A 23,377-nucleotide genomic window follows, 5' to 3' on the forward strand; every position below is an offset into this window, starting at 1 on the left:
CTGGAACCAGCGGAGGGACACATTATCATTTGGAGTAAATTTAAAGCCTTCCTTCTTATGCTGGCATTTTGGGTTCAAGTACTGGAAAACAAAGAACTGTCAGTGGTTACTTCTACCTCCTCACTCCGTCCCTTCCTCAAATGTCTGTAATAAAATGCAGCTGGTTTCAGGGAACCAACCATCTCATGGAACTTTCATTGAGGTTCTTGGACACTCCTATGAAATAGTTGGGTGCAGACTATTCTTCTGTGTTGTGTTCAACATTGCATATTTTGTACATATTTTTTAATTCTTATATCACTTTTCTTTTTCAAGAATCAGGATAAATAAAAGGTGCCTCAAATAAGAGACGTGATAAACCTAGGAAAAACGAGGACTGCTTTGTGATACAAAAATGAGGGAAAAATCATAGAGGGAGGTTGGGTGGGAATTAGAGGAAGGATATATTAGTAAGGAAGGAAAACAGGAAAAGTTGTAATTGATTCATCCTGTGATGTGTATGGGGAGATGGTTACTATGTATCTTCCACTGGCAGATCCTGTTAAGATTTTTAATCTGTTCTGCAATGAACTTAATTTATAGATGTGACAAAGATGTGCTTTGTTTCTATGGAAACATTTTGGATATTTTCGGAGCTAGTATTCTGAGAGGCAGAAATAAACAGATACAGATTATATATTATTACAGTAGACTTTCAGTAAGGTAACCAGTTAGTTTGGGATAAGAATTTCCTGGGAAGGTGCTTTTAAAGTAGTTTAAAATGAAACCCACCCACTTGGCTTGTTTCCCTCTTGGAATAATTCCTGCCACATCCTCACTCCCGGTTCCTTTTCTTATTCGTTGGGAGTGTCGCCATTTCCCAAAGCAGTTCCCGTGCCTGCCCAGTGTCTGTGTGTGGGTTTTCTTTTGTTTCTTCCTTGACCGGCTCTGTCAGCTCCCTTCTTTGGGACCCCTGTTCCCAAACACCCAGCGCCAGTGTTGTCTGTCTGCTGAAGAAAACTTGTAGCTCTTCCAGGCCTAATTCCTTCCTTTTGATACAGGCTTGTTCTTGAGTTCCGTTTAGCCTTAGTGTGAATCACTGACCCCCTCTCTGCCGTATTAGTTAAAAGAGTGAACAGTGATGCTTGTGAATGTGTCTACCTTGTAGTTGAGGTAGGGTCCACTAGTCAGTACCAAACAGTTATGATGTGTGGAGGAAATGGAGTTCAGAACCTCTCTGCTTGTATTTTAGAGGTAAAAGCAGAAGAATCTTTTGGGCTTCTTGTAAAAAATTTTTTTTGGCTGTCTGAAACAAAGATGGACAAGATCCAGGACAATAATTGAATACAATGGACAAAAAGATGGGCACAAGGATGAAGAAAAATGCTTTAAAAAAAAAAACACCTTAACTATTTTAAGCAATATTTATCAACAAAATTTTAACATAACATGAATTTGGACCATTTTCTCTCTTGGAATTCCATCCATAGTTCTGCTTTTTATAGCCCCCAAGTAAAAAATTTTAAATCTATGAATGCTTTTTCTAAAAAAGACAAACTGCCCCCCTCATTTTTTTAAAAACCATATCCTGGGATAGCATCCTTTCTTGTGTCCTCTTCATTTCATGATTTAGCCCTTGATTGTGCTTGTGATGGCACCAGTACTCAGAGCCTTGTCTATACCATGCTCTTGGTCAGATGTTGATGGTGTGACGTTTCAAGAAGATGGGCCACTCCTGACATGGTGGTGCCCAAACCTGACCCCTCCTGGTGGCAGAATCAGAAAGCTGCTTTCGTCTGCAGGGCTTTCTTTCTGTAACACGATTGCTTATGGACACTTGGTGCTCTCTTCTCTTCAACTCTGTGTCTCAAAAGATGATTTAGAAGAAGGGGACACATGCAGCAGTACCATAAGAAATCGAGGAACAGTGTGTGCGAGCCTGGGCTCTCGGGTCAGAGCTGTGTTCACATCACAGTGCTACCACCCAAAGCTGTGTGACCATGTAGAAGTAAGTACTCCTCGTAGCCTAGGTTTCTTCATCTGTGAAACAGGGATAATGATACGTACTTCATGGATTGCTGTGAGGATTAAGTGATGTGTTAGATGTGAGCACTTGCAACAGGGCCTGGCGTTAGTGCTCAATGAATGTTAGTTTCTCAGCCTTGACAGTATTGACGTTTTGGGCCAGATGGTTTTCTGTAGTAGTGGCTGTCCTGGGTATTGTAGGATGTTGAGCATCACCCTTGACATGTAGCTACTAGCAACCCACCAAGTGGTGACAACCAAAAATGTCTCTAGACATTGCCACGTGTCCACCTGATGAGACCCGCTATAAATATGTTTACCAGCTCTTATATTACCCTCGCAAATCACTGTCCCTCTTAAGATCTGGCTGGCCTCTGAAAATTCTGTTCTCATCTGACCCACTTCTTTCTGTCTTGTTGGACTTGTCTGAGTCGATTCACTAGCTGGATGTTAAGATTAGTTCTTCCATTCTGGGTTAATAACTGAGCTTAGTCTCCTTAGAGCCAAGTGACCTGCCCCTGGGCAAGCCAGCTGCCCCTGGGAACCAATCTATGAGATTATTTTGTGACTCTCCTGCAGAGTGAAGGCAGATTCTTTTCCTGTTCCTCTTTTGAAAAGCCCTGCATACCTGTGAACCTCCCCATAAGTTCCAACTTTTATTCCCACCTGAACAACCTAGCTTTTTGTTCTGTTCTTTCTTAGTTGTGGGGGTTCTTAATATCAGTCCTCTTCCAATTCTGTTTTATTTGCCTTCCTGGCCATAAGATGAGTTTGCAGAATTTTAATTGCTTCAGTTTTATAGAATAAATATACATTAAATTTCCAGTAATAGCAGGCTTTCTTTTTTATAATTTTACCTCTAACCGCTTAAAAATAAGTTTATGAACCTTCTTCATTGCTTCCCAGAGGACTCTTTAGAGCATATGTATGTGGTAGAGGCAGCGTGGTATCGTGAGTAAAGGACCCGAAGTCAGACTTCCCCTGGTTCAAATCCTGACTCCACCACCTGGGACCGTTTACTTAGTCTTTTTATGCTTCCATTTCTTCTTTGTTTCCTCTCAGTGGGGCTGTTGTGAGGAGCAACCAGGTCAACACACGTCAAGCACAGTCTCGCTTGTAATAAGCTTAGCCACTAAATATTAAATATTGTTAGGTTGCTGGTTTGTTTTAGCTTGAAAGAAAGGAGAATCTTTAAGGAGAGACAGTGTGGTATAGCAAACAAGTACATCTAGATTTCGGAGTCGGACAGGTTGGGATTTGAATCCTAGCTCTGTTGCCTATTAGCTGGGTACTAGCTTGGGCAGGTGACTTAATCTCTCTACGTTTTTCTTCACAGCAACATCTTCATTTCCAACATATGATTCTAGTTCCTTTTTCCAGAGAGAATTGAGGCAAACAAGTGTGATCTCTTTCAGACTTCTGCTCCCATACTTGCCTGGCTTTATTTTTAGCTAGGCTGAGAATATTTGACAGTCTGTGTCTGTGTCCCTTCTCTGTACTCTCACAGTGTACCACGCATACATCTAACATCATACTTAGGCAACTATTGAAATTTTTATCTTGCTTATCATTCTTCCCTATGAGATACATTCCTTGCGGGTAGGATTTTCTCTTATCTTTGACTTTCTATTCTTAATGCGTAATGAATGCTTAATAAGTGTTTGTTGAATGAAGGAATAAAAACTAATTTGAAACATTGTTTCATAAATTGTTATGTATTAGATCCAATTCATTGACTACCTATTCAGAGCTAGGTCTTTTACACTTACTTTGAATCCTTAAAACAACCATATGAAGTAGGTGTTGGCAGCCCCATTTTCTAGATAGGAAACTAGGGCTCAGGTGATTTAAACTTGTGCAAGGACTTGAGGTCAAGAATTGTGGCATTTTATCCCTGTAAGAGTGGTAGTCAGAGGAGAGAGGATTGCCGACAGGTGCTCTGGCCTTAGAGAGAAGGATGCAGTGACTAACAAACTGCAGCCTGCCCCGGAGGGAGCAGGGTGAGGAAATACATACCCTGATCCCTCTCTTCCCATCCCATATCCTGCCAGTGCCTCTCGGGATGAAATCAGCCAGCAGCTAGAGGGCAAGGGAGCCTGTGGGGTGCAGGCTGTAGAGGTCAGCATCGTGGGGCGTGGAGCAGGGTGGAGATGGATTTGAAAAGACAAATAGAGAATATCCAGCACAGTCCTCCCCTTTCTGCCCCTTAGTTTTCACTCTTATACTTTGGGTATAAAACTCATGTTCCTAACTCAGGGGAAACAAAGTCCTCCCCGTCACTGCATCCAGTTCATTCGCACTCTGACCTGGAACCACTAACAGTGTTCTTCATCTAAAGTAACAGAGAAAAACTAAAATAAAACAAAACTGCTATAGTCTCTGCATCAGAAACTAGTCTTTTGGCTCAAGTTGGTAATCATACCTTTTTTTCTTCTGATACCTATTTTATGTTCCCCTTGCCCTCTGCTAGCACCTCAGCTGGTCAAAGTTGTTCCTGGTGTGGTGCCCCACACCTTCACTCCCACAGGGTCCAAGTCCTTAATAGTCCCATCTGTTGGGTTTCCACAGTTTCCCATTGACCAATGCTATTTGTGAATCTCCTCAATTCAGCCATAATCCTCCTTTTCCCATTGTATAGCAGCATTCCAGGTTCTTCCTGGAAATCCAGATCAGTCACCTCACTGGGACAGTGACCACTCTCTTACTACTGGTTGAATGCCCACAAATGGCTAGTGGATAGTCTTAGCTTCCAATTTAACAGAACTAGACTGTTCTGGGTGGAAGCATTCCTCCACCAAACCCAGGGTTGCAATGAGAATGAAAAATTCCTTAAGGGATTATTAGAGGTAATGCTGAGAAGAGCCTTTCTTGGTTCCTGGCCCATGTATTCTGGCTGTGTAGGAGATAGCAACGTATGTCAGCTGCTGGTGTGGCACATATACCACATCTCACAGTCCAGCTCCTGGTGTAATAGGGTGTTGTCTCCTAGCAGGTACCAGAGCTGAACCTTCTGTAGCTATTCCACTGTTCTGTCAAGCTTCTGCTTCTAGGTGAAGAGAAGCATGGTAAGACTAGTGAATTCTGTGGTTACGAGCCTGTTGCCACACTTCTTTGCCCTAAATGTGTTCCTTGGTCTGATGTGATGTTGTATAAGATTCTGTGACAATGAATAAGGCTTGCTGTAATCAAGAATGGTGGTTCTGGCAGAAGCATTTCAGGCAGGGAAGGCAAATCTGGCTTCTGTGAGGACAGATGCTGCCTCAGGTGGCTGTCTGATTCCCCCTGTGGGATGACGCAATTGTGGAGCCCAGTGTTGGTCTTTGCTGCTGAGGTTGGGCACTCACATAGGCTACAACTGGATCAGTCTCAGTGAGAGGAAGGCCATGTTGTTGAGCCTCTATATACCCTCCAACCCTACTGCCTTGGCCACTTTGTCATGGGTCCATTGAGCAAGCAATGGGTGATTGGCAAAGAGGCTGAGTGATATCCATAGGACAGGTCATCTTGACCACCTGATTATTGAGAGCCTCTCTGCAATGGTTGATATCTAGTGGGCATTTATATGGGACACAAATATTTTCACGTTCTGTGTTGTATTGAAAGGATCATCCACATACTTCTGCAGACCCCGCCTCCCCACCTTTTTTTGTGTATGTGAGGAAGATTAGCCCCGAGCTAACTTCTGTTGCCAATCTTCCTATTTTTGCTGAGGAAGATTGGCGCTGGGCTAACATCCATGCCCACTGGCCTCTACTTTATATGTGGCATGCCTACCACAGCATGGTTTGATAAGCGGTGCATAGGTCTGCGCCCGGGATCCAAACCTGTGAACCCGAGGCCACCAAAGCAAAACGCGTGAACTTAAACTTTATGCCACTGGGCCGGGCCGGCCCCTCCCCGCCCCCCCAACCCCCACCCCTGCTTTTTCTTGAAACTAATTTTCCAATCTTGTTCTTTCCAATTCCTTGACCAGCAAGCCGTCCATTAACCACTGCCCATGCATGAGTCAGTATAGATATGTGCCTTTGGCATGCATCTCTCCCAACACACAGGTGGACCACGATGTGTACTGCTTAGAATTCTGCCCATTGGGAAGATTTCCCTTCACCACTCTTTTTTCAGGACCATCCCTGAATAAGGCTGTATTCTATCACTTTTGGCCAGTGCCAACACACCATGCATGTCCATTCATCAACAGGCGTGCCTTTTCCCTCCTCTATCAGCTAGTTGTAGGATCCTCCCCGTGAGTGTGGGTTGAGAGAGAGCTAACGAGGAAGGAGGAGCAAGAACCAGGGGAGTCACCTATTCCTGCAGTTTATTTTTGCCTTCCAGACCCGCTTAGGCCCAGTCTTGCTTTTTACCATACCAGTGGCATGCTTCTGTACAGTCCAGTTTTATAATTCAGTGGATCAGGTAATACTCTCTTCATGATAGGCTATTCTTGTTACACAGTCTCTTGGTTTCTAATGGGCAGGTATCTAATCTCTACCTGGGCTTAGTAGCAAGCCAGGAACCAAATGAAAGATAGCTGTTGACAGTACCCTGAGGAGTCTACAATTCTTACTCTCTTGGTGCTTGTCAGAGGCTGATTACCCTATCCCCGTCTGCCATGTCATTTCTAGTACTGTTGGGCATGCTGAGGCATAGGCCCAAGAGTTAGGGCAGCTTGATTGCTGCAGAACCTTCTCTTGGATCAGGCCTCAGTAAACACTGGCAGCCTCATGGGTTATCTAGTAAATAGGTCAGAGCAGCATACCCAGATATGAAGCTTACCAGTTGTTTTGCCTCTTTCTTAGTGGACGTGGTGCAAGGTATAGTAATTTCTCTCACTTTAGATGGGATATCCTGCCTCAGACCTCTGGAACTGTAGAAACTATCAATGTAGTGGATCCCTGAACTTCAAGGGGTTTTATCCTCCATCCTGTGGTTTGCATGTGTGCCTTACAAAGGCATCCTGGATGCTTGGAACTTCTTGTTCACCAGGTCCAGTTAGCATAATGCCATCAATGCGATGGACCAGTGTGGTGATCTGTGGGATACTGAGATGATCAGGGTCCCTCCAGATTATATTATGACAGTGCAGTCATAGTCCTCAGGTAAAACAATGAAGGTGTACTGCTGTTTCTGCCACTTCATGGCAAATTGCATCTCATCGTCCTTACTGATGATGATAGAAAAGACAGCATTTACCAGGTCAGTAGTTGTTTACCAGATATCAGGGGTTATGCTAATTTTCTCCAACAAAAAAACATCACATCTGGAATCGCAGCTGCGATTGACGTCACCATCTCATTAAATTTATAGTAATCCATAGTCATGTTCCAAGATCTTTCTGGCTTTGCTCCAAGTAAACAGGCAAGTTAAATGCGGATATAATAGGAATCAACACCCCTTGATCCTTCAAGTTTTTGGTAGTGGTACTGATTTCTGAGCTTCTCCTAGGGATGTAGTACAGTTTTTGGGTTACTTTCTTAGTGGGAAGAGCAGGGAGAGAGAGTTCCCGGGACCTCTTCATGGCCCTTTCTTCTATAATAGCTTTTATGACACAGGTCAGGGAACCAGTGTGGGGATTTGGCCAGTTACTAAGTATATGTATTTCTACTAAAATTCTAGGACTAGAGAAATAACCACAGAACAGGCCTGTGGTCCCATTGGCCCCACTATGAGATATCAGGGTTGACTTCATCTCTCACTTCCTCTCTGGAATGAGATGGGTGCTCTGACTGGTGAACCACGTTTTGGGTGTCCAGGGATATGCATCAGTTCAGAGCTAGTGTCCAGTAACCCTTGGAAGGATTATGCATTTCTCTTTCCTTAGTGGACAGTCACCTTTGTGAATGGCTGCAGATTCCTCTTGGGGAAGATCTGGAGAAAGATTGATGGAGATACACTGGCCATGTAAAGGGTCACAGAAATCTTATATTTAGTCCTCCTTGGTCTAAAATCCTTTGAATGTATTCCCATATGTGCTCTCCAGACTCCCGTTGGTAAAAATTGTCGAGATTCTGCAGATTTTTCCGTATAAAGGCAGTCTCCTCTCAGAGTAGGCTTTGGACTTCGTTCTGGGCTCTTTTGGGATCTAAGTCCTGTTATGAGGAAATGAGGGGAGATGAGAGTATGTCATGAGGAGAAGTGGCATCTCCTTGTGAAACGACTTTAAAGGAAGTTTGGAGGCTGGGTCTCCTCAGAGGAGTGCCGGTTGCTGCTTTCAGCAGGGATGTTCACCTGAACTTAGAGTTCAACATTCTTGGCTTCATTTGTGTCTGCCCAGGTGCCTGCATCCATGATTCAGGATCATTCTTCTTTCCAGCCAGTACTCCTCTGTTAGCATAAGAGACTTTGCAGGGTTGCGTGTTTAATCAGCTCTGCATCCCTTTACTATCAAACCCTGGGCTTGATGCCTACTCCTATCAGCTTATCAGATATAAAAGAAAAAGGACTCCTTTATAATGGCCATAGATTTTTCACCCATCTATTTGGGCATTCACAAATATGTCATTTGCTTTGTGCACATTCTCAAATACAACCAGAAGCAGCCCCAGCTCATGTCAGAATCTTTGAAATCATTTTCATCATCCACTTGGACTTCCAGCCTCTTGCCTACCACCTCTACTCCATCCTGTGACACCATGGAAGGAAATTTGAGTGATCATGATAACACTGTGTGCCAGATTATCAGTTTCCCATCCCCTCCCTCCAAAGGATGGTTATCAGGGCATTCATCAAACATGTACCCCATTTTTGAGGGTCTGTTTCCTGGGGTTGTTCTTGGTACCAGTTACTGCATCAGTCACATGACACACTCAAACTTAATTGAAGGGAATCTAAGAGAGGGACTATTTACTAAACTGTCATGGGTGGGGTAAGAGAACCAGCAGGGCATGGGGAAGCACCCCTTCTACTAACAGTGTTTGGAAGTCATTACTACTCTCAGGCCTTCAGCTGTAGCTGTGGGAGAGGGAGTACCTGGTAGGAACTGTGGCCTTAGGTAGAGAAAGCACTGCCTGTTAGAAAGGAAGCAGGGGAAATAAATACCTTAGCATCTCGCTCCTCCTACCCTTCCATCTCCTGTTAGTTCCTCACATTGGCTGAACCCAGCCAGAAGCCAGAGGGCAAGGACAGGAGGCAGGCTGCTTCAGTGTGAGATCGGTAGAGGTCAGCCTCTGGGCTGTGGAGAAGAGTGATAATGGATCTGGAAAGGCTAATGGAGACTGTCTAGCGTAATTGCAGCACTTGGATCTCTGGCCCAGATTTGGGTGCCCGGCTTCTGCACTTAACTGCCTGCTGTAGGTGCATACTTAGATGTCCCCTGGGCACCCTGTATGAAACAACTTATCCTGCCCCCCACCTCTTTCCCCCTCCTCTATTCCTGATGCCACTTAATGTCATATCTTATTGTCCCTTCCAAAGGGAAGGCCTGAGGCTCTCCTGTAGTTCTGCTCTGGGCCATGCAGTGAGGTACAAACAGACATTCAAGCTTGTACGTAATACAGGACCCCACACCCCCGGATCCCACATTCTCAACAGAAAGGTGTGAAAAGTGTAGCACCATAACCTTCACCCTCTCATCATTTCTGCTGTGGATGCAGAGGATGGGCTGAGGTGGGTCCTGGGGCTCCTGGACAAGGCTGATTTGCCTTAGAAGAGCTATGGGTTCCACCTGCTCTGAGTCTTGAGTAGTAGGGTGCTATGACTGCAGGGCAAGGCTCTGGTCAGGTGGCTGCCCTGGTCTAAACGAGGACTGAAGAAGCTGCTTCTGTGGGGTTTTAGGGTGCTCTGAGTTACAGACAAGTGCTGGGCCCTGAGCTTAGGAGGGGACCATTACATTTCCTCGTTTTCCAACAACTAATTCAGCTACATATAAATCCTTCCTGACCTCATTTCCAGCACGAAATCCAACAAAGTTAGTTTTGAATTATCTCAAAGGAAGCAACCTTATAATCAGTTAAAACTCATTATACATGAATATTCAATGCCTGCTGGTAGATATTTGAAATCATTACTTGAATATAATTTCTTAATCTGTCAGAGGGACTTTCTGAAATCATTGAGGGAAACTGGCAAACTGACCCTTTAAAAGGTGGTATTTGGTGTCAATGGAGACACCAAATGGGGTGCTGTGTGTAGCGAAGGTGACATCAATGTAACATCTCGAGCCCCTGTCCGTGGGCGGAATGATAATATTAACATAATTGCATTTTTTCTGTATGAAGATCTACTGTAATATCTCTGACCAGGGGTCCAGTGCATAAGAATTATCCACAGTTGTTAAAATGCAGCATAGCATAGTGGTTAGGAGTCGAGACTCTGGAGTCAGACAACCTGGGTTCAAATCTTGGATGGGCACATTACTTAACCTCTTTGTGCTTCAAGTTGCCTCATGTGTAAAACAAAGGTAAATAGTTACCTACTATATAGGATCCTAATCTGAAGCAAGCTCCACATCTTCATTCTGATGCAAGATGTCTGAAAAACATACTTTGAAAAACCCTGCTCTAAGTCCATCAAACTAGAGCCCTCTTAGGTGAGAATTAGCCCATGGTCCACATGAGCCATGCTGTATAAGCTCCCGAATTTCTTAGTACATAGGAAGGTAGATGGAATGCAAATGTTTGATTGTGGTTCACCTATTGATAGGGACATAACAGAAGCTAAATCTTTAACCTGGGCTGAGACTTAGGATCCAAAGTAAATTCCTGTCAGAGTAAACGTAAAATGGGTCCTGTGAACAAGGAATGACAAATCATGGTATTTTAAAATTGTTTTGCTAATGAGTTTTTTTTTTTTCCTGTTGGTTAAGGTTGCATGATGGAATTTGAACATTACCTCAAGAAGTTTTATGTTTTGGATTAGCTAATTGTATTTGTCCTCTGCTGACTATTGCTTCGGACTCATTTTTTGGTGTCCTTTTGAGGCAATAAACCCAAAGAGATTATACCATGGACTACAAGGAAAGCTGCCCAAGTGTAAGCATTCCCAGCTCTGATGAACACAGAGAGAAAAAGAAGAGGTTTACTGTAAGTATGTAATGCAAAGTGTATGAGAAAAAATTGTGTATAGAGACTATTTCCATATCTGCTTTTATTCTTCCTTAACCTAGAACGTCCTCCCCCATCTCCACATACCCAGGTTTACTTATCTTTCAAATGGTATATCCTCCACTGTCTTCCCTGTGTACTGCAACGGCATACAGTTTCCTTTTCAGTGCAGATATTTGCCTGTTTACCTATCCCCTTGGAGAAGCTTATGATATTGTCTGATAGAACCTCTCACCATAAAATGTGCATGTACATGGATCTGCAACGCATGTGCATAACTTTGTTTGCATTTTTGGGGTCAGTGGACTTTGGAACTCATTGATCCCGTGTTAAGAAGCACTGTCTTAAAATTTCTGCAGTGTCTTTTTTTTTTTTTTGGTGAGGGAGATTGGCCCTGAACTAATATCTATTGCCAATCCTCCTCTTTTTGCTTGAGGAGGATTGGCCCTGAGCTAACATCTGTGCCAGTCTTTCTCTATATCGTATGTGGGATGTGGCCACAGGATGGCTTGACAAGTGGTGTAGGTCCGCACTTGTGGTCTGAACCTGTGAATCCCAGGCTGCTGAAGTGGAGCACAGCGAACTTAACCACTACACCACTGGGCCAGCCCCTCTGCAGTATCTTTCTTATGACATTTATCATTTTCTACCTCAATTTAAGAAATATTTAATCCAGTATTTTATCTTTTTTTCACCTTAAAAGCAAAGCCCATGTATAATTATACTTTTTATCACCATAGTATCTATAATAGGGCTTTATAATACAGAGGAAGCACAATGAATATTTGCTGAATCACTGTATCAGTGACTATTATTGGAGAATAGTCACTTTTCTAATTACTCTAATGAAATATATGATATTGTATTTAGTTCCAGTAGTCCTGTTAGTATAGACAGAGATTTCCTGCCCTCCTGCCCTCTGAAAAAAATGTCTTTTATCTTGTCTCTAACTGATCTGATCTTCCTTGTAAGCCCCTACCCACTGAATAGTATGAAGAAATTCATTTAACCTAATTCTATTTAACATTTAGTTTGAGCTAAAATTTAAGCAGCTCTTTTAAGTAGAAAATGTCCAGACTGTTTTCATTCTGCTTTCTCTTATTTGAATGCACACTCCTTCTCTAACTTGGCATCATGATTTATGGGAGAAGAGGGGTCCCCTTTCACGGTGTTTGTTGAGTCGATGGCTCACCTCATGGTAGCCTGGTGAAGGCTCTTGCATTCTTGTCATTTCTCTCGATCTTTGCTGTTCTAGGTGTAGAGTGAGTGGTCTAGCAGACATCCATCTGTGGTTGACCTGATCCAGCCCTGGGCATTGTTGGCATCCATTGCTGGCATCTGCAGTTAATGAACCGACTTGTGATCTATTCTTTGTTGGCTTGGCTGAGGGGGGTGGCGACTCACAGCTTTCCCTTGGCTCTGGATGCCTCTAGAGCCCACTGAGGCTCTGACACTTCCTTCACCTGCTCCCGGCTCAGGTGGTCTACCCTGGCCTCTGACCAGGGAGTCACCTGGCCGCTGCCAGTTGAGCCTCATGGCAGATGACTTTCAACTCAGAGTCCATGTCACACGGGAGATCAGGAAGACTGAGGAGTTAAACTAAACCTTTTGACCACTCCCCTCTGCCTTCTTAACTAAGTGGGGCTATGGCCCTCAAGTGGTGATTTTTCTCCCAGAGTCCCAGACAAGGATCTGGAAACAGCCCTCTGTCTTCTGTTCTCTTTCCTTAAGAAACACACTTCCCATACCCTGCACCTAAGCCCAGAGCAGAGAGAGTGTGGTGCGTCTGGCCATTTGCCTCTCCTCAGTCTCTATGTTGCAGCAATATCTTAAGCACTGTGTATTTATTCCATTCATGTAAGGAAATTTTAGAAATGTCGCGTTGATAGTAAACAAGCGGTCACTATACCTTGGATAAAATAGTGGAGTGTGTGAAAGTTTTCCTTCCTTCCCTCTCCTTATTCTTTGGGCCATAATCTTCTGCCAAGTTTGATGGAAGTTTGTACATAGCAAATACAGGCAGTGGCTTACCTCAGGTGTCCTTTTATTTTTCATGGTAGAAGTGTTTCCGTGTCTTCTGAAAGGGTCAGGGAGGCCTGAAGCATCACTCTTATCTAGCTATTTCTAGAGCTGTCCCCTGAGTTCTCAAAGGCCTTGTCCAAATCACCTTGTTCATTTCCTTCCTTCAGATTCTCAAATGTTGCCGTTTTAGAGAGGCTTTTTCTGATCACCCCATATAAAATAGCACTTTCACACCCCACCCTGCCCCTTTCACTCTCTGTCTCGCTCACCCTATTTAACTTTTTAATAACAGTTATCACCACCTGACATATTTTGTGTGTGTTTACTTGTGCCTTACCTGACTAGAATGCATGGTCCTTTGAAGCAAGAACTTGCCTCGCTGTTGTTTCACCCGCACCTAGAGCAGAGATGGATGGATGTTCAGGAAGTATTTGTTGAATGAAAGGTAGTATTCACGTGTTAGTTGTGATCACTTCAGGGAGATCCTCAGTCCTCAGGAAACTTGGTTCTAGTCAGCACACTAGACCCCACCCACCCAACGCAGACTCTCTCCAGCCTCAGCAGGCCCAGATGCCTGTGTCATACTTAGGAACAAAAATAAATATTGTGTTACTGAGTATTCCATAATATTTTTATACTCTGGTTTTCATATGTCTTTTATGTAGCTCTGTACCATGAAGCTTCTCACAGAGAAATGTGTTGCATTCTAGGATGTCTAAGTCTAAATTATACTTTTCATCTATCCACTCAACAGATTGTCATTGAGTTTCTGTGTTATTCCAGGTGGTGGTCTAGGCGCTGGGGATACAGTTCTTGCTCTCAAGGAACTTATATTCTGGTGGGGCAAGGCAGACAATAAGGAAATAGTTCTTAAAAAAACTAAATAAGATAATTGTAATAAGCATTGTATTGCTTTCTGTAAAATATTGTGTTTTTTTGCAAATGAAAGTATTTTTTAAAATTTGAAGAGTTTTTGTTTTTGCCTGTTGGTGTTTTATTAGAACTTACTTAATAAACCCTTGTTCATAAGTCATACTGCTAATTAATAACTTCATGAGGCTTTATCTTAATTCTTGTGAATATATTTGCAGCAGAGCTGCTTCAGCCTGGAACCTAGGCTTGTGTTCTAGACTTGGCTGTACTTGGGGTAACCATGGGAAGCCACCCTCCCTTTATAAGCCCTACTCTCCTCGCCAAGAAGTCAACACAAATAACGTAAGAAGCTCACGATCATAGAAGCCTGAGTTTCTGATCCTTTTGTAGCAGTCCTGCTTTCAGGCCTGTCTGATCCTGAATGCTGTGTGAGACGGACCTGTAGTCTAGTCTTAGAAGCAAGGCCCAGCTTCCCTGGCACCAGCTTCTTTACCCTCTGCTTCTGCATTCTCTCCATGTGAGTGCTGTCATCTTACAAACAGTTGTAACATCTTCTATCCAATAGCTTCCTCTAAGAGAACTTGATGCTTTCTTGGTTAAGACCAGAAGAGCCAGGTTATCACCCTGTAGCTCATGTAGGGGGCATGGGCGCTCTTTTTCTCTCAGTCTGAGTAATGCATCTCTTGCCCAAGTGACTGATACCAGTGACTTTACTTCACCTTCCAGGTGAGACCTTATCCCCTTTCTCACAGAGGGATCTGGCTTTACGTTCTGGGACCCTTCTCCCTGGGGGCCTATTAATGTGACTATATCTTAAACAATACGACAGAATCCGTACAGTATAATCACAGACAGTATCAGGGAGGTACTTTCTTCACAGTATTATCTAACTATGAACTTGTGAGTGTAGCTTACCTGTCTTTCGTGGGAAAGGGTAGTTTATATACATTTGTGTGCCCAACTTCTAAAATAAACACGAGTTACTCTCAGTTGTCTCACAGACTGTGGGTAGTTGTATTCTAAACCCCAAAGCAACTCAGATCTCTTTCCCCTGATCTTCACTGTAAACCAATGAGATTGATAACCAAGCCAGACATCAGTGAGCCTTTCCTCATAGACCTGGATTCTTGTTATTTTTCTCTTTAGAAATGATACAAGATCTTTGCGGTCCCAGACTGTTTTCTCTACACTAGTATGTTGAATTATCCTAAGAGTACCTATAGGATGAATTATGAGAGTTAATTCTATATGACGGCTGTTGATGATTTGATACTGGTTCTGGTGCATGAAGGGTTAGAAGATTGAGATTTTAGTCTCAGTTTTAGGTTTTTTATTAACTCTGTGAATTTGGGCAAGGTACTTAACTTTTTGGGGCCATCATTTCCTCATATGTATTGGGGGGTTGGGTAATATTTGTTCTGCTTACTTCATAGGATTGTTGGCTATGGTTATATGAAATTATGTATATATGAAAATACTAAACACGTGTAAGATGGTAGTAGGGAATCTGCTGATAAATTCTTAGTTTGACAAATACTGTGTAAAAGATGACCTGGAAGGAGGAGAACTAATAATTGAGTGTCTACTCTGTACCAAGCACCACTTTTGAAAATATTTTATAATTTCAGGGTGATGGTTATTGATGAGGAAAAAGAGAGGAGAATAGCATCAATTGAATCTATAATGTTTTATTCTTGGGAAAAAAAATCTAAAACAAGAATGGCAAAATGTTAGAATTCAGAAGATCTAAATAATGAGTACATGGGTATGGTGTTCACTGTGTTATTGTATGGAAATTACAGAAATATTTTATAACATTCAAAAATAAAATATCACCTTTTGACAAGATAAAATAAGTGTTTAAGTTGGTATACTTGTGTATCTTGGAGAATCATATATAAAAATTAACGTCTAATATCAGTTTCATGAGTATTGAAACCGGTTATTCACATATTTAAATAGCTAATGGGTTTTTTTGCAATCAGATTTTATTATGTTATTTTTTATTTTCACAGGTTTATAAAGTTCTGGTTTCAGTGGGCAGGAGTGAGTGGTTTGTCTTCAGGAGATACGCAGAATTTGATAAGCTTTACAATACTGTAAGTAATAGTCTACAAGATTTTTATTTAAAACAAAACAGCTGAGAAAACTCCAAAATAATAGAGATTTATGTGAATGATTAAATTAAATTTATATGTGTGTGTATATATATATATCAGACAAGCAGAAAAGAGTAAGAGATTCTTCAAAAGCATCCTAACTTTGTAATTCTTACCAAAAATGGTAGAGAGGGATGTCGAGACGTTCCAAAGAAACTATTGGCGATATGAAAACTAGATATGCAGCTTAAAATACATTTTGATGTCAGAATATTAGAAATAAATTCTTTCTACCTACCTCTCTAATAATTGTTAATCATCATGTTATTTCTGGTTAAATTGCCTAACTATTAGCTTTAGGTCTGAAAGTCTGTCATAAGCCTTCCTTCCATAGTTTCATTCTTAGTTAGAGATAAGTCTTAGTTAGAGATAAGTCTTGGGTTCCAGATTTTAAGTAGCTAACACAACTGAAATGAATATTGGCTTTCAGACATTCTAACATTACCTGAGGAGGTGAGATCTAAGAGATCATTAGTTATTTAAATAACTAAAACTTGTTTTTATATATTCATAATTCAGATATTACATATTATTCTTAATCCAGTGTTTGCAATTGCAAATACTTTGTAAAGTAGGAAGCATGAGCACCATGATCATTACAACACATCAGGCTGGATCTTATACAGGGACTAGTGTTTGTGGAGGGCGTTGCCTTTAAGGTCATACATACGTAGGAGGCCAAACAACACCTCCTGAGTTGATTGTCGTTGACCCCAGAGTATTAAGGTAGCTCAGGGTTCTAAGCTTTGCTTCAGTTAAGAAAAAAAGCACTTGTGCCTCAAATCCCAAATTTGAATTTCTTCTGCTCTAAGAATAAATAGGAATTTCCATGTATCATTATTTAGTGAATGGTAGATTACTAGACATCCTCTGGAAAAAATTGTTTTATCTTTAAAAAGGTAATTTTTAAAATTTTCTTAACCCTGCCCCTTGATTTTAAAAATAGAGTTAGATATAAAAGTCTGTAGGTTATCACTTGTAAGATATTTTAAATATGGAGGAAGTTAAGCATATCTCAATTAAGAAATAAATTACTTCCTAAATGGGCCAGAGTGAATCAAACAATGTCTAGCTGCACAACTTCCTGTGTTTTGTTAAGTCAGGAAAGTTAGGCTTCTGATTTATCTCTGTTGAGCATTTCGCTACATCTGTAGTTGTTCCAAATAATATCCAAATGCTTTACTAATTGAAATTGAACTTTTTAAATAATATTGCAATATTTAAAATGGCATTTATTTTTTCTATGTAAAATTAATACATAATGCAATCTAAATTTTCTAGAAAATCTGGAAAATAGAGGAAAGTAAAACTAGATTAAACTTAAAAATAACCTGTAACATTGCTGCTTAGAGATAACTAATATTTTACTGTGTTTTCTTCTGTTCTTCAGTTTTTCTTTCATGCACAAGCAACTGAACTTACTATAGATAGTTTTAAATATTGCTATATTTATATATATAAATAATCAAAGGATATTGAGATAATCTTTTTTTGACTGTAAATAAAGTCACACTTTTGAAACAAAATAATGCCCAATATGAGTTTGTACGTGAGAATATCTTCTGTACTTTTTTAGTTATTTTTTTAAAAAAGGGTTTATATTGGAGGCTGGGTATGAACTGTTAACTTTATTTGAAATTCTTGGATACGGTTATATACATGATCATCATTTTTTTGAGACTTGTACAAATCTGACTGAACCTATCAGGATACCTGGGTAATACTCAGGTAAAAATAACATGATGGTAACATAACACATATATGCATGCACACAGATAGTTTATATGAACTTCTTAGAGAGATAAGATCAGATTTTGTTCAATGCAGTATTAATAATTGAAAATTTGAGATTTCTTTCAGTATTTTGCTTAAAAGATTATTTGGGCCAGATTTACCTTCTGAACATGTTTCCTTTGTAGAACTGTTTATTAGGAGTATAGGGGATGTCATCTAGAAACTCAGTGTGGAAATCTGCATGTGTGAAAAGTTTAGCATCCTCATGATGGTTTCATGATTAAAATAGCTGGTGATTAATTAGGTAGAGTGTTAATATTTGAGTATAAGTAGAACGATAGTAGGAAAATTCGTTTTGGGTACTCCCCTCACCATGATCACTTTCGTTCTCTTTCCATCAAACACCCCATCTTAAGCTTTTTGCAGAAAATTTTTTCTTAACATGTAGTTGAGTTTTTGTCATCCATCTCCCTCATTTTTCCTGAATTTCTCTTCCTTTTTTTCATCTTTTTCTTATTTCCCCGTTTTCTGTGTCTACTTCTCTCTTTTTATATGACTTCTTCAAGTTCTTCCTCCTGTGGTGAGCGGCATAGAAGAAAACAGGAAAATGGTATCGCTTATGTTCTTTGAAACTACAGAAGTGAGATTAAACCTGGACTGGATTTTCCTAAGTTTGAAAACACAAATTCTTTCCCTGTGCTCCTTTTAGAATAAAAGAAAAGACAAAAAGTAAAATTTCCAACTTGTAAGCATTTTAATTGTCAGTTTAAATGTGGTTTTTATGACTGTAGTTTGCATTTTAAAACTTTTTGTTATAGAAGTTGTTGAATACATACAGAAGTAGAAAGAATAGTACAAATACAAAAAATAATATAATGTACCATCCAGCTTCAACAATTACCAATACACGGCCATTCTTGTTTCATTTCTATCCCTAGCCAGCTCACTGTAATTTTGAAGCAAATTTCAGACATTATACCATTTCATATGTAAATATTTTAGTATACATCTCTAAAAAGATAAAGATTTTTAAAAGATACCCACAGAAACACTCACAATTATCACATCTAAAAGTAATTAACAATAATGCCTTAATTTCAAATATTCAGTCAGTGTTTGTGTGACTGGTTGGTGAGTCTATGAAATGTCCTTTTAATCACTGTGTTCCCCCCTGGCTCTCTATTCTTTACTTTGCATTTTTTTCTTGAAAAAACAGGGTCGTTTGTCTACACATTTTTCAGTCTGTATTTTGCTTACAGCGTGTGCATGATGTGGAGTGATTAATACCTTCTTCTGTCCTTTGTATTTCTTGTCAGTTGGTAGTTAGATATATAGTTTGTGTATGTGTGTGGTTTTTGACATCAAGTTTGTAGTAACCGGCCAGCCCCGTGGTGTAGTGGTTAAGTTCCCACGCTCTGCTTTAACGGCCTGCAGTTCGCAGGTTTGGATCCCAGGCACAGACCTGTGCACCACTCATCAAGCCATACTGTGGCAGGTGTCCCACATATAAAATAGAGGAAGATGGGCACAGTTGCTAGTTCAGGGCCAATCTTCCTCAGTAAAAAGAGGAAGATTGGCAACTGATGTTAGCTCAGGGCTAATCTCTCACACATTCACAAAAAAAAATACAGTAGTGCCCCCTTACCCATGGGGTATATGTTCCAAGACCCTCAGTGGATGCTTGAAACTGTGGATAGTATGGAACCCTATATATACTATCTTTTTTCCTATACGTATGTACCTATGGTGAAGTTTAATTTATAAATTAGGTGCAGTGAGAGATTAACAACAATAACTTTTGTTTGGCATATCCGATTTGCCAGCATTACTACTCTTGTACTTTGGGACCATTATTAAGTAAAATAAGGGTTACTTGAACGCAGGGACTGTGATACCACCACAGTCAATCTGGTAACCGAGATGGACAGTTAGCATATACAGCGTGGATATGCTGGACAAAGGGATGATTCACGTCCTGGTCAGGAAGGAGCGGGATAGTGAAAGATTTCATCATGCTATTCAGAACAAAGTGCAACTTAAAACTTATGAATTGTTTATTTCTGGAGTTTTCCATTTAATATTTTCGGACTGTGGTTGACCTCGGGTAACTGAAACCATGGAAAGTGAAACCACAGATAAGGGGGGACTGCTGTAAGCATTAACCTGTTTTTATGACTTTACTGCCCCAAATTTAATTTCTCCAGGTCCAAGTTATTCTTTCTCTGGGGATAAGCAAATCTGATAAATAAATGCATCAGAATATTAAGAGCAGAGGGCTAGAGCAGAACCTATTAAAGCACAATTCGTCAACTTTCTTAGAAAACAGTTGTCAGTCTATATAGAGAGAACACAAAGATCACATCTTCTCCTGAGGTAATAAGTGATGAATAACGTGTATTCAAAACTTGTATTCCAGATTCTAGTCTAAGCACTTAATGTAAATGATTTCCTTTAAGCCGCATAACAAATCTGTAAAACGAGTGCTAAAATTATCCCCATTTTACAGAAAAAAAACTGAAGCACAGAGATGTTAAGTAACTTATCCAGGGTCAGAGAGATACTAAATGTTTCATTGGGACAAAAGGATGATTAGTCAGACTAATGGTATTTTATTGGTCTAATTTAATATTATACATTTGATCATGATATATTTAAAAGTATGTCTTAAGATGGGTTTTCTTGAAAATCAGATTGTATTTTGTTTTGGTATATGCATAACTAGAAGACTTATAAAATTAAGTTCATATAATGTTATGTTTTTAAATTCTAGTTAAAGAAACAGTTTCCTGCTATGGCCCTGAAGATTCCTGCCAAGAGAATATTTGGTGATAATTTTGATCCAGGTAAGCAATAACTCACAGACCAGCCGTAAGCGATAGTTGAAGTTTGAAGAAATGGTTCACATTTTCATTGCACCGTATGGTAGTACGGGACTTTACAAAGCTGATTGATCCCACGCTTTATGAAATTAATGCCTCAAGAAGGTGCTTACTGTGTACCAGGCGTTGTTTTAAACTTTACATGTTTTAATTCATTCAGTCCTCACAACAGCCCTTTGAGGTGGGTATTATTATTATCGTCACTATTTTATAGATAAGGAAACTGAGGCACAGTTAGGTTAATTAATTTGCCCAGGGTCACATACAGCTAATAAATGTCAGGTTTGGAAGTTAAATTCAAGCAGTCTGGCTTCAGATAAATTTCTCAATCATTAAGGATAATTTGAAGTACTTTTCTAACCCTGAAGGACATTCTTTGTTACATCCAGAAACATTTATTAAACAGTTACTCTGTACTCAGCACCCTACAGACTTCTGAATGGGATACCAAGAAAATGTCCAATTGTTCACTCTTGGGGAGCCTGATGACACATAGGATCTCAGGGATCTGGAGCTATATGTCTGAAGCCTCAAACTTGGAACTTTTCACTAGAATCCAAGAAATCAGTCTAGGTCACAAATGGCTGCTACTTATAGAGAGACACAAGTCCCCTTATCCACCAGAAGTCCTATCAGAAAAGTCATCTGTCTATGCCACAGGAGAATCCTGACATGTTAGAGTTCCCTCCCTCCCCACTGTCTTACCTCTGTACTCTGTAACTAATTTGCTTATAACCCATTAAACCTGTGTTTCCTTACATGGCTGCTTTCTTGGTCACTAATCAAGATGTTAGCTCTCAAATCGCGTATCTTGACTGTGCTTCCTCTCTACATCCTAACCTTATACCGTTCCTTTCCCTCCCAAACCTTTTCACTGTTCCTTGTGGAATTCTTCCTACGATTAACAAACTCCTCTTTATCCTCCATCTTTTTCATATTTCTTTCACATTCTTGCTTTAATTAAAACTTAGTTTACCCCGAGGCTGCTGGATCATCCCCTGGAGCCGTCTCAACTAGAAACTTTATTCTGTTACACTTTATGAACAGCAGGATTGGAGAGGGTTCTCATTTCCCCTATTATATGTAGAATTTTTTTCTCTTGGGAGAATTTAGCACACTTCATTGTAATTGCCAGTCTGTCTTATTTGGCTGTAGATTTTATGAAGATGAATACTTTGTCTTTTTTATTGATTTATAGTGCCTGCTAAATACTAGGTTCTCAATAAATATTACTTAAATACGTGAAGAGAAGCAAGAGAAGATTGAGATGGCACAAGAGCCAGATCATACATTCCATAGAATTGATTCTATAGGCCAGTGGCTTTTGTACTCCTTTTGTTTTTAGCCACAGAACACTTTTTCCCAGTGAAATATTATGCAGAAAATGTTGTGTGTAGAAAAAAATAGATGTTGTGTGCAATAAAAATAAAAATGGAGCTGCCTTGTTGGTACAGCAGTGAAGTATGTCTGTGGAGCACAGTTTGAAAAACATCTTTATTGGCAACATGAGGGCCTTAGAGTTATTTGAGTGAAGTGGCAACATGATGGAAATGGGACTAAAAATTGAGCCATATGCAGGAACTCTTTTAATGAAAAATCTGTAAGAAATCTTGGTGATTGCTTAGGTAAAGGAGACATACAGAGAAGAGAATCAGAGATAACTAAGTGTCAGGCCTGGGCGAATGAGAGAGTTAGTTAATTTGAAGTGTCAGAAAGACATTGAAGAGGAGTCAGACTGCATGTTAGTGACAATATGAGACTTGAACTCAAGTCGGAGTTCTGTAGAGCCACTAGTTGAACCCCAAAGACGGAATCATTTCATCAAGGGAAGAAGGCAAAGAGATAAAGACATGCAACATTGCTACTTCATTGTTAGAAGCAGAATAGCAGACAGAATGCCCTGTGTTGTTTATCTTTTGGTGGATTAATTATTTGATACTAAAAATTGATTTTTATTGAAGAACAATTTGAAATCAATCCTGAGCATATTGTATATGACTTGCAACAGTGAAATAGACTGCGTGCTCACAGAGATCTTGGAAAGCCCTTCACTGGGGAAATCAAATCTAAGTCATACTCAAAAAACCAAAGATTGATAAGATGCTCATGTGATTAGGCTTTGGGGAAACAGGCATTCTTGTATTTTGCTGGTGGGAATACAAAGTAGTATAATCCATATAGAAGGGAATTTGGTAATATTTAGCAAAAATATATACATTTCACTTTGACCAAGAAATCATATTTCTAGGAATCTGTCTCAGAGATAAACTGCTTATTAAATGACGTGCATACAAGACTGTTTATTGTGACACTATTTTTAATAGCAAAAACTGGAAACAACTGAGATATCCTTCCAACATTGGAATACGACGCAGCTGTAAAAAGGAACGAAGCAGCTCTTTGTGCGTCACTATGGGTTGATCTCCAGAAGACGTTGTTAAGTGGAAAAAACAGGATGCAGATGTCTATAGTGTATATTTTTTTGTGTAGGAAAGAGTTTGGGGATTCAAAAGGAAATAATGGAAGAATAAACCAAAAACTAAAAACTAGTGACTTTGAGGAGGAAAAGGCCAGTGGGAGGTAACCGGGGTAAAAGTTAGACGTCCCTGGATGAATCTTGTTTATAGCTTTGACTTGAGAACCATGTGCATATTTTAAAAAATAATAA

The 23,377-nt window shown here is 40.3% G+C and overlaps 1 protein-coding gene across 4 annotated transcripts in view; it reads left to right on the forward strand.

Moving 5' to 3' along the window:
• The window catches only part of SGK3 (serum/glucocorticoid regulated kinase family member 3), a 121,803-nt gene that overhangs the window by 55,586 nt on the left and 42,840 nt on the right, over window positions 1-23,377 (forward strand). For all 4 annotated transcript variants that reach the window (XM_058528810.1, XM_058528808.1, XM_058528811.1 and 1 more), the window contains exons 2-4: window positions 10,805-11,021; window positions 15,953-16,036; window positions 20,601-20,673. In XM_058528810.1, the coding sequence (XP_058384793.1) occupies window positions 10,944-11,021; window positions 15,953-16,036; window positions 20,601-20,673 (235 nt within the window). In that variant the 5' untranslated portion in view covers window positions 10,805-10,943. The remainder of the gene's footprint in view (window positions 1-10,804; window positions 11,022-15,952; window positions 16,037-20,600; window positions 20,674-23,377) is intronic.

The sequence above is a fragment of the Diceros bicornis genome, chromosome 33 (assembly GCF_020826845.1).
Source record: "Diceros bicornis minor isolate mBicDic1 chromosome 33, mDicBic1.mat.cur, whole genome shotgun sequence".
NCBI classification, from domain to species: Eukaryota; Metazoa; Chordata; class Mammalia; order Perissodactyla; family Rhinocerotidae; genus Diceros; species Diceros bicornis.